The sequence below is a fragment of the Amphiprion ocellaris genome, chromosome 23 (genome assembly GCF_022539595.1).
Source record: "Amphiprion ocellaris isolate individual 3 ecotype Okinawa chromosome 23, ASM2253959v1, whole genome shotgun sequence".
NCBI classification, from domain to species: domain Eukaryota; kingdom Metazoa; phylum Chordata; class Actinopteri; family Pomacentridae; genus Amphiprion; species Amphiprion ocellaris.
In genome coordinates, this window is record NC_072788.1 from 4,105,212 (window position 1) to 4,128,337 (window position 23,126).

General features: G+C 42.4%; 1 protein-coding gene across 17 annotated transcripts in view; it reads right to left on the reverse strand.

Annotated features, from left to right (window-relative positions):
- The window catches only part of nrxn2b (neurexin 2b), a 702,762-nt gene that overhangs the window by 101,292 nt on the left and 578,344 nt on the right, over nucleotides 1–23,126 (reverse strand). For all 17 annotated transcript variants that reach the window (XM_055007810.1, XM_055007811.1, XM_055007808.1 and 14 more), the window contains one exon: nucleotides 22,431–22,612. In XM_055007810.1, coding sequence (XP_054863785.1) covers nucleotides 22,431–22,612 — 182 coding nt within the window. The remainder of the gene's footprint in view (nucleotides 1–22,430; nucleotides 22,613–23,126) is intronic.

Genomic DNA, 23,126 nt, shown 5'->3' on the forward strand with positions numbered 1-23,126 from the left:
ATGGTGCGGCGGGTATTCTTCAGTGCAGGACCACTAACTGTATGTCCTCAGCCTCTAAGTTACCACTACAAGCACAAGTTTGTTTACATTGTGTCTCTGTATCCCTTTTGGCTAGGCTGTCAATCAAGTGCAAGTCAGCAGAGGCTTGAAGGATAAAGGAGCATTTCAGTCGTAATGATCCTCTTGTTTCTTCCAGTTAGGACGACTGATCATCGCAGCAGTGGATGAACATTATCAGAATGTTTGATCACAAGGAAAAATCAGCCAGATTAATGAGCTGAGCTAAACCCAGCAAGGAAAAACTATGACCTTTGAAGCAAAGGGAAAGAAGAAACAGATTTTTTAAAAAAGCGATAAAGGGAAAAGAACGATGCAAACAGAAAGACAGATATGGAGAGACAGCGTGTCGGTGTAAGTAACTCAAGGCAGGTCGCATCCATCTTGACTTTGATAAGAAATGAACGGTTACATGGCACCCTGACCTCGGCTGACAATAACCCTTGTGGAGTGACACCAACAGGGCGAGAACGGCAGAGGACGAGGCCTCGCTAGAGGACACTGTGGGCTGCGATGTGCTATGCACCCGAGTGACATAAAGGTCAATGACAGACGCTCGGCAGAAGATGCTGATATGGGCTGTTTGGGGGGTTTGGGTCTGTCTCCTTACGTCTATACATGCACCATATTCCACCGCTCAGACACTGTTGACATCAAGCCGCATTCACACACAGGTAATGCCCTTGCTTTGACAGTCAAGTCGACTCATATTGGAACACGAGCCGGAGAGAAACAGATAAAACAAGAATCTATTTGGATGGCTTCCCTTTGTACGGATGTTGAATCACCCGATGTGAGGAGGGGTGGCACAAGGCAGCCGAGCTCCCTCTGGAGAATACAGGAGCTTTAGCAGATGACGCCCGAACACAGCGGCGGTGACGTTACACAATTCCCGTCCGATTCAAAGTCAGCTCTCCTGACATTTCTCTCGCTCTTAGTTGCAAAATAGCTGCTGTGAACAAATGTCCGAAAGACAGAGCATAACCAGTAATTATGGAATCAGTGCCATTGCAAAAAATACCTCTTATATCATAACTAAAAGCATCAAAGTCACAGATTAAATGTGCTGTAGGACACAGGCAGGAAGTCGACAGTTTAATTAAAGCTTGTTTTAACTTTTGTGCTTGATGAGGGAATCGCTGCTTTCTTCCCTTCACTAGCCGATGGGGAGTGGAAGACGAGCACTGCATCTCTAAATACAAGAGCGAGGAGACGCAGGCATATGCTCTTAATATCCTTGTAGAATAAAAGCAGCTGTAATGAACGTCATGGTTGCATACATTTATTGGTTCTAGTGTATGGGAATGTACCTTGAGGATACCATAATGAAGTATTTAGATTCTGCAGCTGGCGCCTTTTAGCGAGGAGTACGTTGAGTGCAGTTGATTTTAAACTAGACGTACGTCATAATTTTGTTTGCTAACTTATTGCTGCTGGCGTGCAAAGGCATCAGAAAGTCTGAGACCACACTGAGAATCTGTTGTGATTACATGTAAACATAGAAATGACAATGTTAACTTCTAAAAACAAGTGTTCAGATGACTGTCAGGGTATTTGAAGTAACACTGCTTGCGAAGTAGCATTGTGAATGTGGAAAACATGCCATCAAAATAAAGTCAAAGTGCCAGAAGTCTATTTGTTGGGCTCTGTCACCTTGAAATCCTGCAGGTGGATTGAAATTCTGCAGTGGCAGTGCTCTCTAACTCTTTGTGGAAACTGGATCAGTTGTATCTAAAGCAGGATCAGGCAGTCCAAAAGTCCATTAAAAAGATCAATTCATCAATCTTAGTTAGCTGAGAGATAGAGAAACGACTTCATTACAGATGCAGAACCTGTGAAATACAGAATGCAAGACTTCCATCAGCAAAAGTCCCCTTAAAAACGGCTTTCTAGTAGCAGTCTCAGAGGATGAGCAGCATCTCAAAGAGACTTCTCAGAGGGGGCACAAGACCAGATGCTGGCGGTGGGTTAAGACCGACCATCGTTTCACAGTGGAAGATGTCAAAAAGTCCTCTTTAATGATGATTCACAGAGATTTGAGACAGGGACAGAATGGTGCATGTAAGGATGCCAAGAGGAGGGAGAAAGATGCTGCAGCGAATCAAGTCTGGAGTCGCTGACTAAGGAGAAGCAGCACTTCATTCTTGCACCTTTGTGGAGAAGGGCTCATGCTGCAGCAGGGTAATAAGCCCTAACACACCTTAAAGCTTTGAAGAACTACAGGGAGAATAAAGGAGACCAAGAAGTTCTGGCATTCTTCCACCTCACCTCATCCTCACTGAACATTTACGAGGCCACTTGAAGACTAAAAAATCCAAAACCTAAAGCAAAAAGCCGACATATCAAAAACTAAGACATAATGAAATTCAATGTAGTTGAACCTGTTTCTTTAATTAGTAGGAGATTATCATTTGTAAGGATTTTTTTTTTTGTACTATAAATCCATGACAAAAGTGTCTTCATTTGTAATCCCTACTTTTGATTCCCACTGTACATTTACTGTAGTCTAAGAGGAGACTGGATAACTGGGAATGATGACCGGCAGACAACGGTGTTTTTGCTCAGTGTTTGTCACTATCTCACTCTGTGTCTCACTCAATGATGTGGTGCAAGTGTGAGTTTGGTAGAATAACATGTGAGAATGATGGAGCCGCCTCGGTGTTTGTGTGTGCGACCACACCCTCCCCTCCGCAGCTGTCACGATATGTCGCCACGGATAACTGGCAGATTAGGGCGACCTTACCTCTCTTTATCTCTCCAGACAGGCATTAGACTTTCTAATATAGCTCCAGACCGAGCGGGGGATCTCATTTTATAAATGCTCAGCTAAATGACCCACCAGCCGTCACGGCTATGGCTCCATCTTTACTATTTCTTTTTCATTTTCATCATTCCAGGGGATAATTAAGAGCCCGGGACTTGGCGGTGCTGGCAGTGGAAGGGTGAGTGAGTGTCAGGGTGCTCCCCTCATCTCAGCTTCACAAGCAGAGCTGTAAATGGCCATTCAGGCCAAACTAGTTGGTTGCTGGACTATCATTTGCCAGAGATACGGGTGCCAAGGCGTGAATTTGCCCTCTCTTTTCGTACCTATCTTCGAGATGCGGTTTACATCTAATGTACTTCTCTGCTTTCAGATTCTGCCATCTGAGGGATGTGGAAGACTGTAAGCCAGGCATCGTGCCAATATGTGGATTTGGCCTCGAGGATGAATTCAAATCTTTTAAAACCAATGATCAGCTGCCTGAGCAACCCACTTTAATAAAGCATCCCCTCATTTTGCTTCACTGCTGCTCTAGGTGAGTTTGTCTAATCTAAACTACTGGCTGAGTGTCCCGCTCTCCAGCTGCAGCTGCATTCAGTGAAGCACTATTTCCTTTTTGGCAACACACATTTAAAACTAGATTTGTGACATTTTAGTTATACATAAAGATGAGAAGTTTATGAATTTGTGCTGCTCAAACTGATTAAATTTCTAAATCAGTCCGGCTCAGTTTTATTGAAGTAATACAAACATTTAATAGGACCATAAAACATTAATAACCGGCATTAAAATGTTTTGTGTTATACAACTTGTCAAAATTGAAAATGTGGCAGCTTTGCCATTAATACCAGCTCAACATCTACAACCTCTTTGAGGCATGATTACTGCTTATAAACTAACTTCCCCTGGCCTCACACTGCCATTTGTTATCCATCAGCAGAGCTCGCATTAGTTTGCAGCACCTATTGTTTAACTGCGTTTTTGTGAACCTTTCAACATCCATCAAAACACAGAAGGGTTCATAAAATTTATGTAAGTTTAACATAATTTTGACCAATACTTGTCACATTTTGTACCAATGAAGACAGAGTATGTTATTCTGTTGCAGCACCGGGGATTTAGACGCTCAAATAACTATTTATAGTCATTCTGATGAAGTTTTCTTGTGATCTGATGCTTGAAAGGTACACATTGGAGGCCCGGGATGCTATAAATCAAATTTAAAGTACTAAACAGTATAAAACTATAAACTTTTAGTGAATGTTTTAATCGGAAGTTTGCCTTCCATTCCCTCTGTGTCCCCATAACTTACACCGATGCCCTCCATTACTCCCTTTCCAGCTGAGCCTCATGCAGCGCCTGCATTATTTTTCTGTTAGCATCAGGCTAAAAGCCACACTTCTCATTTACCATCGGAATCAGTGGCTAACTTGCGGCCCCGTCAGACAACCCGCCTCTCCACCTGCATCCACGCTCAGTGTTCCGGGACCTTGCAGGTTTACGCATTAAACACTGGTAGTGCCGTACCAGCTGTCTGGTCGACTCGCTCCATCATCAGGCCAGATGTGCAACTAATTGTCATGGCAAGCATGGCATCTCAACACCCTGCCGTGACAGCCTCCAGCATGGAGAGATTTATGAAGCATGTGTCTGGATCTGTGTTTGTGCGCGTACGTGATGTTCTGAGTGTGAAAACTTTCCTTCTTTCTCCTCCTCTAAAACCTTGTAACCCCTGGGATGCCCCTGTCAGCGGTGATGCAAGTCTGCTGTGAGGTGATGTCAGCATGGAGCTCTTTCCATTTTAGATATTCCCAGTGGAGGCTTGATAGGATTGAGCTTTTGGCTTTTTCATGAAGGAGAGAGTGCAGCAGGATACCTCACACACAGCTGCAAACCTAGCAGGGGGCCGGCAGAGCTGAGAGGCTCTACCCCCGGCCATCTGACCCAGAGAAGGCTCACTGATCTGGCCCTTGTTAAAGCAGCAGGTGGGGGGGGGGGCCCTTAGAATAGCTCCTGGGTGTTCTCCTCTTCACTGTGTAACTGGCATCACAGTCAGTGCTCAGACCATCCCTCCCAGGTGGGTTGCAATGTGTGAGCCTGCGTGTGTGTGTGTGTGTGTGTGTGTGTGCGTGTGTGTGTGTGTGTGTGTGTGTGTGTGTGTGTGTGTGTGTGTATGTGTGTGTGTCTGTAGTAGAGAGGCAGAGCCCGGATGGACAGGAAGTGCCTGTTGTTTACGCATCTTATTTTCCATCTGATGATAATACATCTGCTGCCTTTGGAAACAGACCACTGTACGCCATTACATCTGTTGATTAGCTAGCCAATTGCTTTTGATTGAGTGGATCCAGAGAAAGGCATTACTGATGCTCAATACATCTGCCTTATGACTGCCATTGTAAACAGCTCTGGGACTCTGCGGTAAGCGATTGCTGTTAATCCATCAGGGAAATGGTCTCCTCGGCCTTGACTATTGCCTTTTTCTAATTATTGAGACTGCCAGCTTTGATAACTATGCCCTATTTGTCACGTATGTATAGATTGCGCTCCGGTTGACTGAGCGAAAATTGCATGGCAATGTAAACCGGTGAGCAGGTGGAATAAGCAAGACCGGGGGGAGAGCTTCATTTGTCAACTCAGATGACTGTGGTCTGCCTCCTTGTCCATTCATCATGCTACAGTAGCAATAATGTGGATCACACAAATCTAATATGCTTTTTTTTTTGGAATTTTGAATTTTGTAGATGAGTGGGAAAACACAGAGGTTGACATCCGACCTGGTCACCCTGGAAGGGGCTCCGGCTCAGCAGAGTGGCCGGGAGAAGCTAATTTTCATCTGTGTATTAATCAAACAGGCATGTGGGTTCAGCTAATTGCTCTGGGAAGACATCCAAGTAGCAAGCCTTTTTTTCCCCCTCGAGTTGGCCCAGAGATGAACAGCTTGACGGCGACTGCCCCAGTCGGAGTTGTGTGGGAAGATTCCATGTGTCCAAAGTGCACTGGATAATAGTCAGAGTTGGTGGACTCCTTGTCATGCGGGTGACTTCTTGCAAACCCCCCAATGAGCCGATGTGCCACCTCTAAGTATGGGCTTTAACTTTTTAAAACTGCTGGAAAATGTCAGATTCTTTGCTTCTACATTTGCTCATCTGTCCATAAAAGTCACGCACCATAGCCCAAGCTGGAATAATGTCAGCACATTATAAAAAAATACAGTTTGCTACCATTACAGTCAAACTGGCGACTTTTCCTTCCCTTACTTGCACTAACTCTCCCTCAGCCTTCTGCTAGATCAGCTACGGATATAAGGGTACTTATTCAGCATATCATTCTGAAGCTTGGCCCGGTGTAAGTACAAGCACTGACTCAGCAAAGAGAGGGTGGGAGAGAAAAACTGGGATATAATAAAGGAATTAGAGTGGCTGAGGGAACAAACAGAAATAACCTCCACTTACTGGCTGCGGCTATCAATTCTGTTTGCCAAATTAAAGTTTTATAAAGAAACTGCAAACAGACTGAACATTAGATTCGTGATTTCTGGGTGCCTGGTGAAGTATAAGCTCAGGGGTTAATTGGGGCTCAGTCACAGCATATTCACTATTCACTGCCACAGACTCACTCTATCCAGTTGTAACAATGTATATATATTTTACTATTCTTAGTCTATTCTAATATTTCAAACAGTAATAAAGTACAGCATTAGTCCCAAAACTCCATCTGCAAGAGAAACTTGGTTCTAAAGCTGCAATGCTAAGCATATCAATGCAATGCAGGCTGTTAGATTTGGTGCAGATACCCATAATGGTCGATTTTATATGAATATTTTTATGAATTTAAAAATGAATGGGAGCCTGTGAGAGAACAAACTTTCGTGGAACATACTCCACTTTCTTTCAAGCTGAGTATCTCAACTTTATGGTTCTGGCCTTAATGCACCTACAGAATCAAGACTTAAAACACACCCAAAGCTTTGATCTTTGAATGCATTACTTTTACATTTGCGAAAATGTTTAATTTCAAAGGTTTTTTACATTCTAAAAGAAGGGTTTTTCGGCTTTTCAGAGATTTTTTTTTCCAGTGTTTCATGTGACCAGAGCGTGGAGCTCGTCCAGTGGATTTTGGAAGCCAGAAAAAATGTCTAACCTGCTCAGAAATGTAAAAATTGTGGTGATAAGCACACAATTGATTAAATTGTATTGATTGTATTGAATTGATTAAAATGTAATCACAGAAATGCATTAATTGATAGATCGCTGTCTTTCACAGCAATAGAAACTGCCTCTCATTCCTTAAACTTAAAAATCATAGCTGAAAAACATAAATTCTTTAGCTAAACACATTTTTTCCTCAACAAAATGAGGACTTGTGTTGTATAGTAATCTGTGTAGAGCGACTGCTGTTGGATCGCCTTTTAAAGATGCAGGATGTTCTGGGTTTGGATCCTGGCAGAAAAAAAAAAGAAAAAAAAGCGATGTTTGAAACATTCACAAGACCGTGCGGCTCACACAGGTGGGTGGTATTTGTGCTTGATGAGTGCCATTAGCAGCACCGCAGCAGCTTTCAGCATTCGCACTGGGAATTTCTTGAGGAAATGCACATTGTAGTTGATACTGAAAGGCAGATGAAAGGTTTTACTGTTATCAGCTGGTCGTTTGGACCAATGCCACCTACGGAGCAGAGGCCTTTCACCTTGTTATAGTTTATATACAGTTTGATAAGAGTTATGGGTCAACTTTTTAGTACTCCTTTTGACTCAAATGGAAGCTTTTGCATGCAGACTGCTGCTGATTTGCACCCAGAAACCACTTTAAAAATCCCAATTTAACCCTCGTCTAAGCTCACGGTTTACTTGCAGAGGATTACCTTTGCTTTTCTGCTGTGTCTTTCTTTGTTTCCAACAGAATAGGTTTGGATTTCTACTCAAGTTCTGCACAAAGAAATAAAAAAAACAAAACAAAACATGAAGCTTATACAAAAAGATGTTGTTAAATAATTGGCAGTTGATTCATGCATCTGATTGTCCCAAACCCAACCGGATAAACCTAAGAAACGGCGGTGCACTGGCTTCCCGACGGCATCAACCAATAAATGAATGATGAACTTCCTTCTCCTCCTAAATTGTGCAGGAACAATACACTGGCACCAATCCTTCAATCACTTACTCGAGGTTCCTCCCTTGTGGTTTTACTTCCCCTAAATATAAGGAAGGGAACATGTGCGACAGAGCGGCTCAGTGAGCATGAAAGAGCATGAGAATTGTCTTGATTCCTGACTTCTCTGAATATTCAGTCTGACACAGTTTTTTTTTTTGTTTTGTTTCGCTTGAGATTTTATTTATTTTTTGCCTCACGTCTCATAATTGTGTCACAAACAAAATGATCTTTTCCCTCTTCAGGTCTTGATACATGCGGCTCTAGTGAATTTGAGCTTAAAGAAACAAAAACCTTTTATTTGGTTAGTTTGTTGAAGCCATTTGGAGGTTTAGCTGCTTGTGTATTTCCCTTCAATTGACCCCCTCCCCAGAGAGACAGTGGGATACTGAACAGAATCCCAAATGAATCAAAATGAGTGAGGGCTTTACTGTTGTTTTTTTTCCCCTCTCCCACTCTTCCATCTCTGATCAAATATAGAGCCAATTTTGACACAAAACAGACACAAAAGAGGATATGGTCAATGAATATATACAGTCTTGCAAACTGACAGGCAGACAGATTGTTGCTGAGAAGAGAAAGAAAGGATTGGATGAGAATAGAAGGCATTAAGCTGCTGCAAAATGCGTGCGCATCTGTCATCTGTAATTGATTTTTTAATGTTATAATATTTAAATAACACTTAATTTTTCTATGAGAGCATTCATATAGTTCAGGTTTGTGAAAAGACAAAGAAAACGGATCTTTGTGAGGGAATTATTATGCAACTACAGCACATACATCTGTCTGAATACATCTGCAGCTAACTCTCTGTGCTCTTTCTATCCTTTCTATTTTTACTTTCTGTCCACGCCTGCCTCCAACTCGACCGCTGCCCTCCATTGAAATCCAACCAAAAAACGGTCTTTACAGCAGATTTACCAAAGCAATACAGCAGCTGCAGCCGGCGGATCCTATTTGCACCTTATCGGCCAGGTGATAGCGCATGAAAGATTCAGCAGCGAACACCCATAGGATGGACTCCGCGACAGGTTTGCACAGACCTCGGGGGCCCATCATGCTTCGGTTATCGCTGCTCTGACAACAGGATTTCATCTCACGGGGAAAGAGAGAGGAACACAGGACAGTGGACTCCTCTTGCTGCTCGGCGAAGCTAAGACCTCGGTCACCCATATCAGTAAGGATGGATTACTGGTGAATTACTCCTCGACCCATAAAGACGAAGAAATTGAAAAGAGAGAAGAGGGTGATGGGCTAAATGTGAAGGATGGGAGGACATTTTAGTTTTTGCTCCCATTATGACGACTATTTTCTTAGTTTTGGTTATTATTTCTTTAGTAAAAAATGGCGCTACAATTTGAAGTGACAACAAAATCACAGATAATAAATCCAGTAAGGAAACTGTGATGAGTGATCAGAGAGACTAAACAAAGCCGCAGCTTAGTCATTTTTACTTGAATATTACTATTTTATGATACTTTATACTTCCACTTTATGCTCAGCTATAAATATTTGACAGCTTTAGTTAAGTTCAAGACAAAGATACACAATGGATAATTTAACAAGCTTTTAAAATTCAACACATTGTTAAAGATTAAACCAGCGGTTTTCAATCTTTTTGGATACTTCTAAAAAGTACATTTCAGGGGTCTATAAGTTGTTTTCAGCTCTACCAAAAAGTCTCTTGAAACTTCTCACATTATTTAATTTCAACAAATGTCCAAATGATACACTATGCCACCAAAAATTAGAAATTTATAATAGAGTTTGTCCTCATTTTCCTCTCCCTATCTCATTATGAGGGTTAGGGTTGGTGTAATCTGCTGTCCTTGTACATTAAACCATATGTGAAATAGTTCAAGCTAGCTCCACAACATGCTACTGACACGATGATGTTTCACTATAAATAATGTAATGATGCTATATGTAACAATATATCCATAAGAGGGACCAAGCCAGGACTTTTACTTTAATAGTAACCACATTTTGATGCTAATACTTATGTATACTTACTTAAAAAGGATTTTTCATGCATGACTTTTACTTGTATTGGAGTAGTTTTACACAGCTATACTGTTATTTTTACTTAAGCAGAGGACGTGAATATGGTTTCCAACACCACAAACTGTCAGCTTTGAACTAATACAAGACCTGACGTTGTGTACACATGGTTTTGAATGGCTATATGTCATGCCACTTTACAATTTAAAACAACTAAATAGCTGCATCACTGCAAAGTTTGCTGGGTGAGGGTTGAAAAATATACAGCCAGCTAGTTATTTTGCCGTGTTGATGTCTGCATTTAAGCATCTATATGGCAGCAACTACTTTTATCAGAACAGTGTTGTCCAAAAAAGATGAAAACGGTGGCCAAAACCATAAAAATATGACCTCAATTGTGATGAACAAGAAATGTATCATTTGCGCCGGTCTTTCCAATCTCCCTCCATCCTTTAATGTTCCTCCTTTAATCGCCCCTCTTCAGGCAACCGAAATTAATTGGCTCCAGACCAACTGCTCAAACTACATCAAGTGCACTGAATGTACGTGTCCTGTAGCCTCTTCACATCGACCTCCAACATTCCCACGGAGTTCAAGTAAAAGCACAAACAAACCTGGTAAACTTCAGAAGCATCATAGCAATCGCTGCTACGTTCCTGGCCCGACCGATTGTCTCTTTTTCCTCCTCGTAAGGAATGCTGTGCGGAATTTAACTCACTGCAGAACACCGGCTGTGGCATTTATTAAGAGCTCTTTTACTCTTCAAAAGGAATTACAGTTTTAATAAAAGTGTTCTTCTTATCTTTGCTCTACACCGGTTGCTTTTTAAGAGCTTCACTCTCAGTTCTGACCAAATTTATGCTGACGGCCCCACACATTCATTCTTAATGGCTTTCATTTTCAGAACAACAAAAGCATTGAATAATGAAGTGTTTTTGCTGGTTTGTCAACAGCAGAATAGTCGATGGACTTGCAAAGTTTAGAGTGGTGATGGAGAAAAGATGCATTCATCATTTCTGCCTTGAGTACATCACCGAGAGCTTGGAAACACAGACGTGTGCTCTGCATGGATGAGCAGATGTAAACATCTTTGTTGCTTCTCTCAGCCTCCGAGACATTCTCTTGTAGTCCATCTTTCTCTCTTTGCCCCTTGTTGCGTTAGCTTTTTTCTCCCTCAGTCCGTAGGTTTGTTTCTCTTTGGACTTCTCTCCAACGCTGCTTTCAGCTTCTCCTTTGTGCTTCGCTATATTCAAGGTAGAAATATCCTCCCCAAGGTAGCCAACAAGTACACGGAGATAAATGCGAGAAAAGACTCAGTAACAGTGTTTGGACCTTGAGTCGACAAACACTTTAAGATATGGTTGGAAGAAGTTCAAAGGAGTAAACACTGAAAAGCCAGGCAATGCTGATTCTCCTCGCAACAACACAGCAAACCCTTGTAATGCTCGGGCAGCGAGCTATGGATTATTTTTCCCCCCAGAAAGTGGGCCACAAGTGATGGAGGATGCTCATTTGATGGTCGATTGAGATATTAAAGGGGGGCATGGACTCGTGGTGGTTTTACAATCGATAGAAGACAAAGGATTTATTCAAACAGTACAGAAAGTCAATGGACAAACTTTCATAGAAAGGGCAAGCATGAATTAGGGATGTGGAAATTAATCAAAGACGACGTAAGGATCAGCCAAAGTCCAGACAAAATCTAACAGCTTTCGATGTTGCTCAGATAAACACCACACGGAAGCCGAGGGAAGGTGATAATTATGAAAATTGGGAGTTTGCATACAAATACACAGCAGGAAGGTGTTGTCGGTTTAAGGATGTCGCATCCATTCTGAAATTCATGCATGTGTCAGCATTACGAGTTAATCATGGAAGAGAAAAGTTTTAATGAGACTATTCAGAATAGCAAAGACACCTGTGCAGTCAAACAGAAAATGAGTGCATTAGTCACAGAGAATTGTTAATAGCGGCGGCAGAGGCGGTAGTAAGTGTAAATGAATCAGAATGCAAATAAAGGCGTCATTTCTCATGAGGAATAGCTGGCCTGCGTTGTGTTAAATTTAGAGCTGTGTTAAATAAATGGCCTGTCCTGTCCTGGCCCAGTGCTTCTTGCAGCCAGAGAGAGCAGGCCCGGCTAAAGTGCATCTAAAGGGAGCTGAGGGCTGGATGTGCAGCAGCGACATTTGGAAAAGACTTCACAGCGGCCCTCTCCTCGGGGTACCTCGCCCAAGATAAAGTAGACTAGATAAATGTACTTTCCTCCCTCGTTTTTCTTCTCCTTCTTCTTACATGCTCTTAATTTTCTTTCTGCCTTCCTCCTTTATTCCCTTCTTCCTCCTCTATTACTTCAACGGAGACTAACCGTAAATGCATTCTTTTTTCTTTCCATCCTCAGTCGTGCAGTCGTATTGTGAAACTTTAGGCTTATTCAGTTAAAGTCAAATCTCCGAGATTAAAAACTGACACAAAAAATCTCCCGTCCTGCGCATGAGCACAAATGTGAATAGGAAATGCTGGAATAATTGTGTGTCAAACACTCCAAGACACTTACTTTGCTTCCCATCTAGCATGAACACCTGATTTTTGCGTATTTTTTTCAGCTCACATACAGAATGCACAGCTAGCGGACCATGACTGAATCTGACAAAAAACTGTATCGGATTGCCGACTTTACCTTCAAATTTTAAATTAAACAAAGAGACTTAAACACTAGAGACAGCAGAGGTAGTGCGATGCTGATAGCATAAATAAACAATCATATTAGACAGACGTTTTTCATGCTTAGCAATCATACAGCACTCATCCGGACTAAGATGATAATCTCCTCGCATACACGCTACAAGTAGGCAGACAGAGTGCAAAGGTAGACAGGTGGAAGACGGCAATTGGCAGACAGAAAAGACAGAATAGAAACAGGGTAGTTTTGCCTTCCCAGGTGATCATTAAAGGCAGGACTGAACCCGTACAGACAGGCCTGCTCTTGGACCCTAATAGGTTATTGATCTGGAAAAACCCATCCACTTCTTCGCTCTCACAGGATACATAGAGGGAGCTGCAAGTACAGTGACCTATAGACAGTAAAGATCATCGTGGGAACATTGTTAACAAAATCATTATGTTTTAAGGACTTATTTCCAGCATTACACGTGTGTTTTAGGAGATTCCTGAGTGATGACTTTTTTCCAAATGCTCGAAATATTCAATTAATCTTCCAAAGTTTCAGACAATGCTGGGCGAGTTTGATCCCAAGCTCCTTTTCACATGTCAAAGTCTGCTTTAACTAGACACTAAACCCCCAAATTAGCTCCACTTTTAAGTCAATTTGGCAGACAGCATCTGCCAATTTGCTCTATTGTAACGTAGTGCCGTCTAAAGTGTAGTAAACCACTGTGATGTCTTTTTAGCTACAGTGTGGCACAGACAAATTGGCAAGGTCTACATTTAGCCGAAGAAGTTGGAAACACAATGTCGTTTCATCCATATTCCTGAGTAAATCTTCCTCGAGAGGAAATCGGCGCCGTTTTACAGCAGCTGCTTTTCTCTGTGTAAGTTTTCAATCACATTATACCTCTAACTGCGCATCAATCAGCGATGTCGACACTCGTGCTCTTTCATCAGCTGTCAAAGGCAAAACAGCTCTCTGTGTTGTCACATCAGTGTTTGCACTGTGGCCAAATGTGCACACACACTTAACCTTGCGAGCCCTAGGCTATTTTCAGGGTAGTTTTACTGCCTTTACTTTTAAGCTCTTGTTTTGGTCATTAAAAAGGCCAGACCTACATTCCGTATCTTGGCTACCATTTACAGATTTCCGTTTTTAGACTTTGTATCAAGGAAAAAAAAACATTTTGCATGATGAAATTCTGCTTTTACACGTATCTCAGCATAAAATTACTGAAATGATGGGGCTTTTATGACTTGTGCAACTGAGAAACATGAGTGTAAAAAATGTGGGATGAAATGAGTCAAGATTTTACTTTGCAGAAGTTTGATCTGTCTTCATAATGTGATTACTTTGGTATGTACAAATATGCAACTTGCATAATTGCAAAGCTTCCGTTCTCCTCTCTCCTTTGATATACTGCACATTGCTGTATAGATATGTTAATATCTATGCAATGCTGTGGAGATATTATGCAATAATGACTTTGTGAGTAATTCAAACAAACGCTATGGTGCTGAGATGGATGCAGAGCCTATTTGCAGATGGTAACTCTGATTAGATTTGATGCAAATTTTAAATTATTTTTATCCGCTGAGACCTTATCTCACAGGCAACCAACTGCAATTGTTGGAAAGGTCAAGTCATGGAGGTTAATTTGATATGCGCTGCACCTCGCTGCAATAAACACATCGAGAGCAATTTACACAAGAAGCAGGACTGGGAGTTTCTACACCAAGGGTTAACACAGTATTTGTTTGATCCAGTGCAATTCTATGGTTCTGGTAGTATTTAATTCAGTGTACACATACGCTTTCGTTTCCTCAGCTGGTGTGCAGTTGACAAACAATGAGGCCATTTTAAAAAAGCCACAATGACCCAACAGGTACGAGAAGAGGCTTTGCTTTGTGGTCATCCAAAGTGTTAAGCACTCATGTGCTCTGTCTCAGCCCTCTCAGGCAGCAATTAAATCTACGCCGTGTACTACCGTCTGCAGGCATCCCCAGCCAAATGAATGGAGCTGAAGTATGAACTTGAAAGGAGTCAACCGATCAAAGAGAAGGAGGTGGCGTTTGTATGAATCTTCTGATCCCGTTGCCCATCCAAAGTTAGCCACCCATTATGAAACCTTTAACGCACAATCTGCCCCCTCCTTCAGCTCATGCCCTGCCTCTCCTCCACTCGCAGGGACAATTAATTAGTGATGCGAAAGGGAAGGATTAATCGATATGCTGTCAGGCTCCCGCCGGCTGAGGAGAGAGACCCTGCCAAACCCACCAGGACCCGATCTCATTACTGACGGCGGCCCACGCTCCCCTTTGCGAGGCGGCTGCATTCATCAAAGCAATGCCTTCCTTTCTTCCTCAACTGTTCTCCACACTTCATCCCTCCGTCCCTCCCTGCGTGTTTGGCTTTTTCCCCCCTGACAAGATGAAGGAGAGCGGGTTGCCGAAGTGACACCCATTTGAGAAAAGACGGGGGAGCGGGTGGGAGTTATAAATAAGGAAATAACAAAATCACAACGCGCGGTAGAGAATGTGTAGGGATGCCCTTGCAAACTGTAACCGTGCGCGTATTAAAGCATGTACTCGGGCTAATCATTCTTGTCATCAAGTGAATGTGAAGGTGTCCTTGCCAACGTATCAGTGTGCAACTCTGGCTGGAACCTGAGAGCAGTGAGTGAGTGACTGTGTGCAGCTGACAGCTAGTTAGGAGTACAGGAGCTATGTGTGTGGCTATATGTGCATGTGTGTTACTGGGGGCGGGGAGTAGAGGATAAAAGCCTCTGCTTCTCCCTGACAGTTTTATCCGCATCACCATCTGCCTTTATCTGACGCCAGCATCTCTCAGCTCCCTGCCGCACTCTGAAAGCTCTCCATCCACCCCATTCTCCTCACCACTCATCTTATCCCAGGCTGCCGTCGCATGTCAGATTATAGTTTTCCAAACATAATTAAACAGTTGCTGGCTTAAACTCTTGACAGATAACCTGTGGCCATCAGGAAATAAAAGTGAGAAAAGCCAGAGTGGGGGTATATTACCCAAAAAAAGAAAGAAGAAAAACAACATGTTGCTGTCACTAGCTGGCAGTAGAGAAAACGAGATCATAGTGGAGCTAATGATGTCAGATGCTGCATTTCGCATTTTGACCACGGGGAAGCTGGCCACAAAAAGCCTGTGTGTAGGAACGTGAATGTGCTGTCTGGCTATATTCCTTCCTCGATCAGCATTCGTCACATGCTGGGGAAGGGGTAAGGGTGGGGTCAAGAGGAGGAAATATAGCCATGTCCCTCTTGCTATTCCCCCTACTTCCTCTCTCTCTGCCCCTGCTCAAAGTCGACAGCTGTGGTGAAGGATGTCTCCCTAACGGGTAATCAGAGGCAGCCCTTATTTAATGCTATGAGCCGGGACCGGACAGCCAGTGATGGAGGTACTTGGGGAGGCCCGCTGTGCGCTGTGCACTGGCCCATAACTGCAGATGAGACACTTCCCACAGAGCAGTTAGTCCAACAACTTGCCAGCTGTAAATGTAATGACAGCAACGTGACAACAGCAATAAATACAAACAGACACCTCTAAAAAAAAAAAAAAAAAAAAATGCACCAAAGATTGCGCAAGTCCTAGTTTGAAACGTGCATCTAAACCGCTACAACTTTATTCAGCCATCTGTCAGGCTGTTTAGGAAGTTTATGAGTGGCTCGTGAAAAGAATGGCTCTGATATTTGCTCCTTTCTTCATTAATGACTCATCTCTCTGTGCATAACAAATAACCCCAATTTGCTGCTCTGTTTTTTGTGCCTTTATTGCTTTGAGTCGATACATCTACATTAAAGACTCCACATTTTAACAGTCTTAAGCAAGGAGTATTTCCGCTTAATTGGAATGGTAATGTCTTTTAATTTCTGATGAGCCATAACCCTGAAGATAGTCCTTAAGACAAGCTATTTCCTTTAGATTACAGCCAGCAACACTTTTGGCTAAGGTGGGGAAAAAAAAAAATAAGAGACAGCCTCTCAAACTTGATTTATCTCAGTGCCTTTGTTTACCTTGCTGGCTGGGAGGGCTGCCTGCGGAGCTTTAACCTGAGCCAGGTAGCATGGACAGCAGAGCATGAAGCAGGAGAAAGGCATTCTAGCCGGGTTGAAATGAAAGGCAGCACTCCTCACAAGCCCCGTTTTCAAACTGCCAATGTTTGTGTACAGATAAAAATGGACAAACTCAGACTGAGACTATCAAGTCTGCACGAAACAATAGGATGTTGTACTTTTGTTTGCACTGAGATATGACTGCAGGGAAAGACATCAGACTCTGACTGCGATGCAACTGCTGCTTTCACTCTCAGTCTGGTAAAGCTAAGACAGGAGGAGTGTGTAGCCTCACGACACTCTGACTGCTGCACTGACTGCAAAAACAGCATCACCTGCTACAAAACCTGTTCCCGAGGCACTTAAATTTTATTACAGCTGTTAAAACGTAACTACAAACTTCAGGCAGATACTTCCAGCTGCACTGAACCAGCTCCTGTAGATTAGCAAGTTTAAATTCTTGTACATGGGCCCAGATTTTGGTGTAGGAAGTGATCTCAGTCGAGCCAAGTAAAGGAACCATTGAACTGGCGATGTGCAGAGAAGTCAAAAACTAAGTCTTTTTTAAACTTTTTAAATCTAAATTATAACCTGTTTCATTTTGTGACTGGCTTCCAAGGTCTCGCAAGGACATCTACCTTTTCCAGCAGCCACAGATGGGAGATTTAGCTATCAGCCCACTTCCATATCTGTCAGTAGCCTTCATTCCCTGAATCTAACACCCCAGGCCCTGATGGTGGAAATGTCATGAAGATTGGCAAAAATGATGTCCTGCACTCCCAAATGACCGTTTTTACTTCTATAGAGCTAACATCCTGTGAAAGACTTTGTGGGGGCTGGGGGACATCCTGCCCACTAAATTGAAGAAAATGGAAATTCTAACTTAAGAAATAGGAGCAGTCCCTGTTCCTATTTAATTCATGTTGTGGGAGGTGAAACCAAAGGGTATGTTCAATATTGTGGGAGAAAAAACCTAACTCATGAATCTGTACCACATTTTAAAGGTAAATTAACTGCACATGGAGATCTATTCTGCATTTCCGTGACACTTTCCTGTGGTGAGTGCTCTTAATGCAGACCTACTAAGTGGCCTCGGCTATAGAGGAACTTGCTCAGGTGTCATTACTTCACCTGAGGACATATTGGACCTCAGTCATGGTGACCTCAGAAAGACCAGGACAAAAATGGTTACAGCATTGACTGATAAGGGGGCAAAATCAATGGCAAACCAGAGAAAAGTGTAGAAAAGTTAGTTCTTATCTGAGGTCTTGTACTTGGGTTGTGTGATGACACAACGCTGTTTGCCAAAAATTATGTTCCTATACAACTACCGTACACTGCATTCTTAGTTACATTTTGAAAGAAGCATATTTTCTATCTATCTATCTATCTATCTATCTATCTATCTATCTATCTATCTATCTATCTATCTATCTATCTATCTATCTATCTATCTATCTATCTATCTATCTATCTATCTATCTATCTATCTATCTATCTATCTATCTATCTATCTATCTATCTATCTAGCAGTTGAGTTGTTCAGGATTTTTGTGTGGATGGTGCTGGTTGAGACCTGAGAAAGGCCTAAATGTCTGGTTGAAAAATCTGAAAATAACAAAGTCAGTGGAGTTGGCTGTTCTGAGCATGAAAAGCCAAGAAGGTCTTGTTTTTCATCTCATGATATGAAAAGAAGATGAACTAAAAGGTAAAGGTATCAGTGTCTCCAAACAGCAGGACAGAACAGTGGCGAATGATACCCACAACAGTGATGCCAAGACCAACAATGCAGCCTTGAGATCAGGGAGTCACAACTCAAGCTACAAGTTCGTCTGAGTACAATGACTCAAAGGTGACTGGGATTACTGAGTTTTCTTGGAAATGTCTTTGCATTCATCCAATTAGTTCTGCTGACTCTTGGGGACGTATGTGGTATTTAACTTCTGTAGGTGATTAAAAGCAGCAGAACTGGCAGAGTTTGATAGATAAAAAGTTTTTCTTTCATGACTAAACAGCAAATCCAGATGCTTTTTGTTTACTACTACTACTTGATGTTCTCTGACCTAGATGACAGGGGATCTTTACAGACATATGGGAAATACTGCACTGCAACAGCAATATGCACCGTCATGTTTGGTCTGCTCAGAAATGACTCATTCCTATGGCATTTTCCAGATAGTGTATTTCAAAGCTTTTTTTTTCATCTACAACTCTCAAAATGTCAACTGGAAAGTTTGCAGCACTTTCTGACACACCCACGGTAAATAATTAGGAAGGTGGATAGAAACAAGGTCTTGTGAGGATATGCTACAGCAGCAACAGTCAGCAGATTGAGCTTAAGCACATTATCCCACAACTTCGACTTTACATCTCCTACCCTGGGGCCTGATGACAGCATGTCAGGAAGATGTAGTGAGTGATGTCCTGCCCTCTGTCAGGTAGATGAACAGGAATGGAGACGGGAAGTGGCATGAAAGAGAAGGAGGCCTGGTAAGGGAGGAAGGGTATATAAAGAGACGGGTGGTTTGTGTGAGATAAGGAATAATGCTCTATCACATCCTGGTGGCGTGTTATTATCAACTGTGCCCACCAGTGCCAGTATTTCTGCTTAGACAGGCTGGGAAAGCATCCATCAGTGTTGTGCTATTTCCTGTAATGACAAGACGCTGTTGTGATCCGAGTCTGTGGGCCACTGACTTAATAATACAGGATTGGAAAAGCCATTAACTTAACATTAACCTTAATTAATTGCTTCATAAGTAATGGTGGATTTGTCAAATACAAAGCTTCCTTAGGACGGTGCGTGTCAACTTTAAAATATGTCAGTTAGGGCAGGAACCTTTGTAATCCCATTAGACTACATTGGACAAATCAAAAACGAAAAGTGAAGGAGTATTTTTGAACCGCTAACAAATAAGGCCCCAGGTAAGGGACCTCAATGCCACCATCAGCGTTTGAACGTGGAGCTATTTTGCGGTTTGATTGGGTCCGTGAGGCCTCCATCAGGTGAGATGATATGGGGCCACGGCTCATAGGTTCTCAGGTCTAATTTGCCTGTACGTCTCCCCTCAAAGAGAGACAGGCATAATTAACAGGACCAAAACAGCCACCATGGGCTGAACAGAGTCATTTAGGGGAGCGACTCGGGAGGAACGGCAGCAAATGAAATGTAATTGCAATGGGAGCAGAGGAGCTGGGCTGGTGCGTCGGAGGCACTGATGTGAGCGTGAGAGCGCGAGAAAGATCGAATGAACGGGCCAGACATTAGGGAATGGGGGAGTAAATGAAAGACACAGAAGTAAGATAGAGAATATGCACTTGAGAGAAGAGCAAGCAGAGGAATGACTGATGAGGGATCACGAGCGACGGACGGAGATAAACAGAGAAGAGTCATTGCTTCTGGTTGGAATTTAAAAAAATAAATGCACTATGTTGTAAAACTTTACACAAAGTTGAATCCAAGTTAAAGGAAAAGTTCAATGAAATAATGAAAATCTTTAGTTGCACAGATAGTTCCGGTTTCTCTTACACAGGTGTTGAGATGTTCGGCAGAACTCCGATGCAATTGCAAGTAGATAGGATTTTTGCAGCACTCATAGCTTTTAAAATTACATTTGAAAGTTCAACAGCATTGTCTCATTACAGAAACAGCATCCTGATATCATGAATATTCCACAGAACACACTGACAGTGGTTCCAGTGCAAAGTGTTTAAATCAGGAATTAGTTAATAATAAAGTTGAGTACAAGTTGCGTTTCTCTAAAGAGATGCTGTTAATGATTAATTAACAAATTTTCAATGTTGTAGAAATAGAAAAACCTCTAAGAACCTGGGAAAGAAAACAAAAGCATGCTATATAGTGAGATACATTTGATGTAAAAGAGGAACTATACTAGTTTTTTGTAATTTGGGTGAACCAGATCTTGGCTATTGCTCTCTGTGAACCTTAACTTCCAGCCTTCTAAATGTTATAAAGCAGCAGAATTATTACTGCACGTTACAGGAAGTGACCCTTTAAAGTTCAGAGTTGCTACACTTGAACTCTGCCACATCACCACTTCCGCCGCGGTGTCATGTCCCGTGTCCATTACATTTACAAGTGCAATCTCACATCATTACAGTCAGTCATTACCGTTATTTATCGCTGCTGTTAAGAGCCTTCAGATTGGCCTTGGCCTGCTTGGTCCATCCAACGGCTCGGCCCCTCTACTCTTTCACCTGTCCCTCTCTCCTTCCCATCATCCCTGCCTCTGTCGCTCTCAGTTTACGGAGCACTGGATGAGAAGCGACCCGGGGTCAACTATGTTCCTGTCGCTTCCAGGCACGGGTGGCCCAAACAAATTGGGGTCACGGGGATGCTGGAGTGGTGTGATCTCACACACGCAGACGCCCACACCGACTTGCACAGATGGCTGAGTGTAGATAAGTGCAGATAGCGGTGATAGTGTCTTATCACTGCGTATTTTAAGTGAGTGCAAAGAAACTGCAGGATGCTGGGATATCACTTCCAGCAGGCGGTACAGTGAAACATAGTTGTTCTGACCGTAAATGTTTAATTGCGTGACTCCAGCAGCATGATGAGTGCATCAGTCACCAGGTGTGGTCCTACTTAGTAATTAACAGCAACCCCACCATCAGAACGCCTGTGAATGCAAATGTATTGGGAAGAGGAAGCGCAGGGGTCAACGAGACAATTAGAGTCTGTGCAAATGCATTTTTAAATACCTACTGTCCCTTAATTGCCATTTAAAGTTATCATTAGTGGTGGGTTTAAATGACCTTTAAGCCTAACATATGAAAGCAATAAAAGCGGAAATGAGGGTAATAACTACTTTGACAGGGGATAAAAAGAAACACTGATGTGTGATCAGTCATTTTCTGGAAACTGCACACACTGATTCCTCTCATTGACCCTTGGAGGCATTACACACCCAAAATTTAAATGACATTTAAAGGAAATTTCTTGACATTTGGACCATTTGGGTGTCTAGTTTAACACATGAAAAACTGCATCATGATGGCTAATATTTAAAAACAAGTCCAACCCTAATGGATTATCCCCATTTGTTACAACCTAAGTCTTATTTTCATAGTTTTGGCCTTCAAGCCAACTGTAATTACTGAGTTAATTCCTGAGATTTAGAAATACTTTGTCAGTGTGTCATAAAGGTTTTTAAACAAACCAACTGAAATGATTACCAACACTACAGGAAGCCAAGTAACAACATAAACCAGAATTATCCTTTAAGCCCTACAAATTCGGTTGGAATTCAGCCTATAATCTCACAGGTTCCAGAAGGATGACGGTTAAGCAGATATATGCCAATGTGTATACTGTACCAGGATTGGGTTTTTGTCAGCCTAATCCATGCCAACATAGATTTACTGTGTGATCTTCTGGACACTTTCATTCTTTAAAACCAGGTGCTACTCAAAATAAAGTGGCTCTGTTCTTTCGCTGCACTCATTCTGCATCAATGACCTCCAGTTGATCTCTTCTTTCTTCAGCCCTGAGTGCTTTTCCTATTTTTGCTTCTACATTCTGTACCCTACTTTCTCCTCTTTTCCACCTTTCCTTGCAGGGCATTTTCCAATCCCCCTTTGTCTTTTCGGACTTCCCATCGGTGGTTTATCTGACTGAATGTACCTCAGGGTACTTTCCCATTCCCTCATAATTCCATCCCCTCATCAATATCAACAAAGCGGTTTCTTACTATGTGCAGCTCCAGGTAATCTCCCAGTCCCTTGGCACTCTCCACCCTGACCAGGATGGCCTCCTTCAGCTGCGTGCTGAAGCCCACTGCCAGCCGGTCTGCCCTTGTGCTCGGCCGGTCATTGGGTGGCCAGGTATATGTGATGAGGGCTCCGCCTCTCCCGAAGATGTAAGTTGTCCCAGCTGCAAAACACGGGCAGAAATAAGAGTTATTGGCGTATCCATGCATTTCCTTTTGTTGTGTTGTGCACTTTGTGAAAATAATCTGCAGGTCATAATTAATATCAAACAAAGCTTCCTTCTGAGCGCTACTTACAGAGTGTGTTATAAATGTGATTGTGTGCAGTAAACATGAGAAAGCTTCAAAGGACTTTGACAAATGAGCAAAAAAATTAAACACTATAGCATTTCTGCAGAAAGACTGAAAATGACTGGCTTAATTATCCTGTTTTAAAATGATCACGCATGTCAGAGAAAGCACTCATTCTAGCAAAAATTCATGTTATTGACAGTGCACGTTTGTCACAAAGTCACGTTTAACATGAGCAGTAGTAATACACCAACACTGGCTGTCGCTCGCCTTTGAAATGGTAATTTGCCAAGCCACTGCAGTTTCATTTGCCCTCAGTTGCCTGCAGTTGCGTTGCATTCAAACTAGGGCGAACTGACAAACTTTGTGTTGGCTATGCTGTCAGTA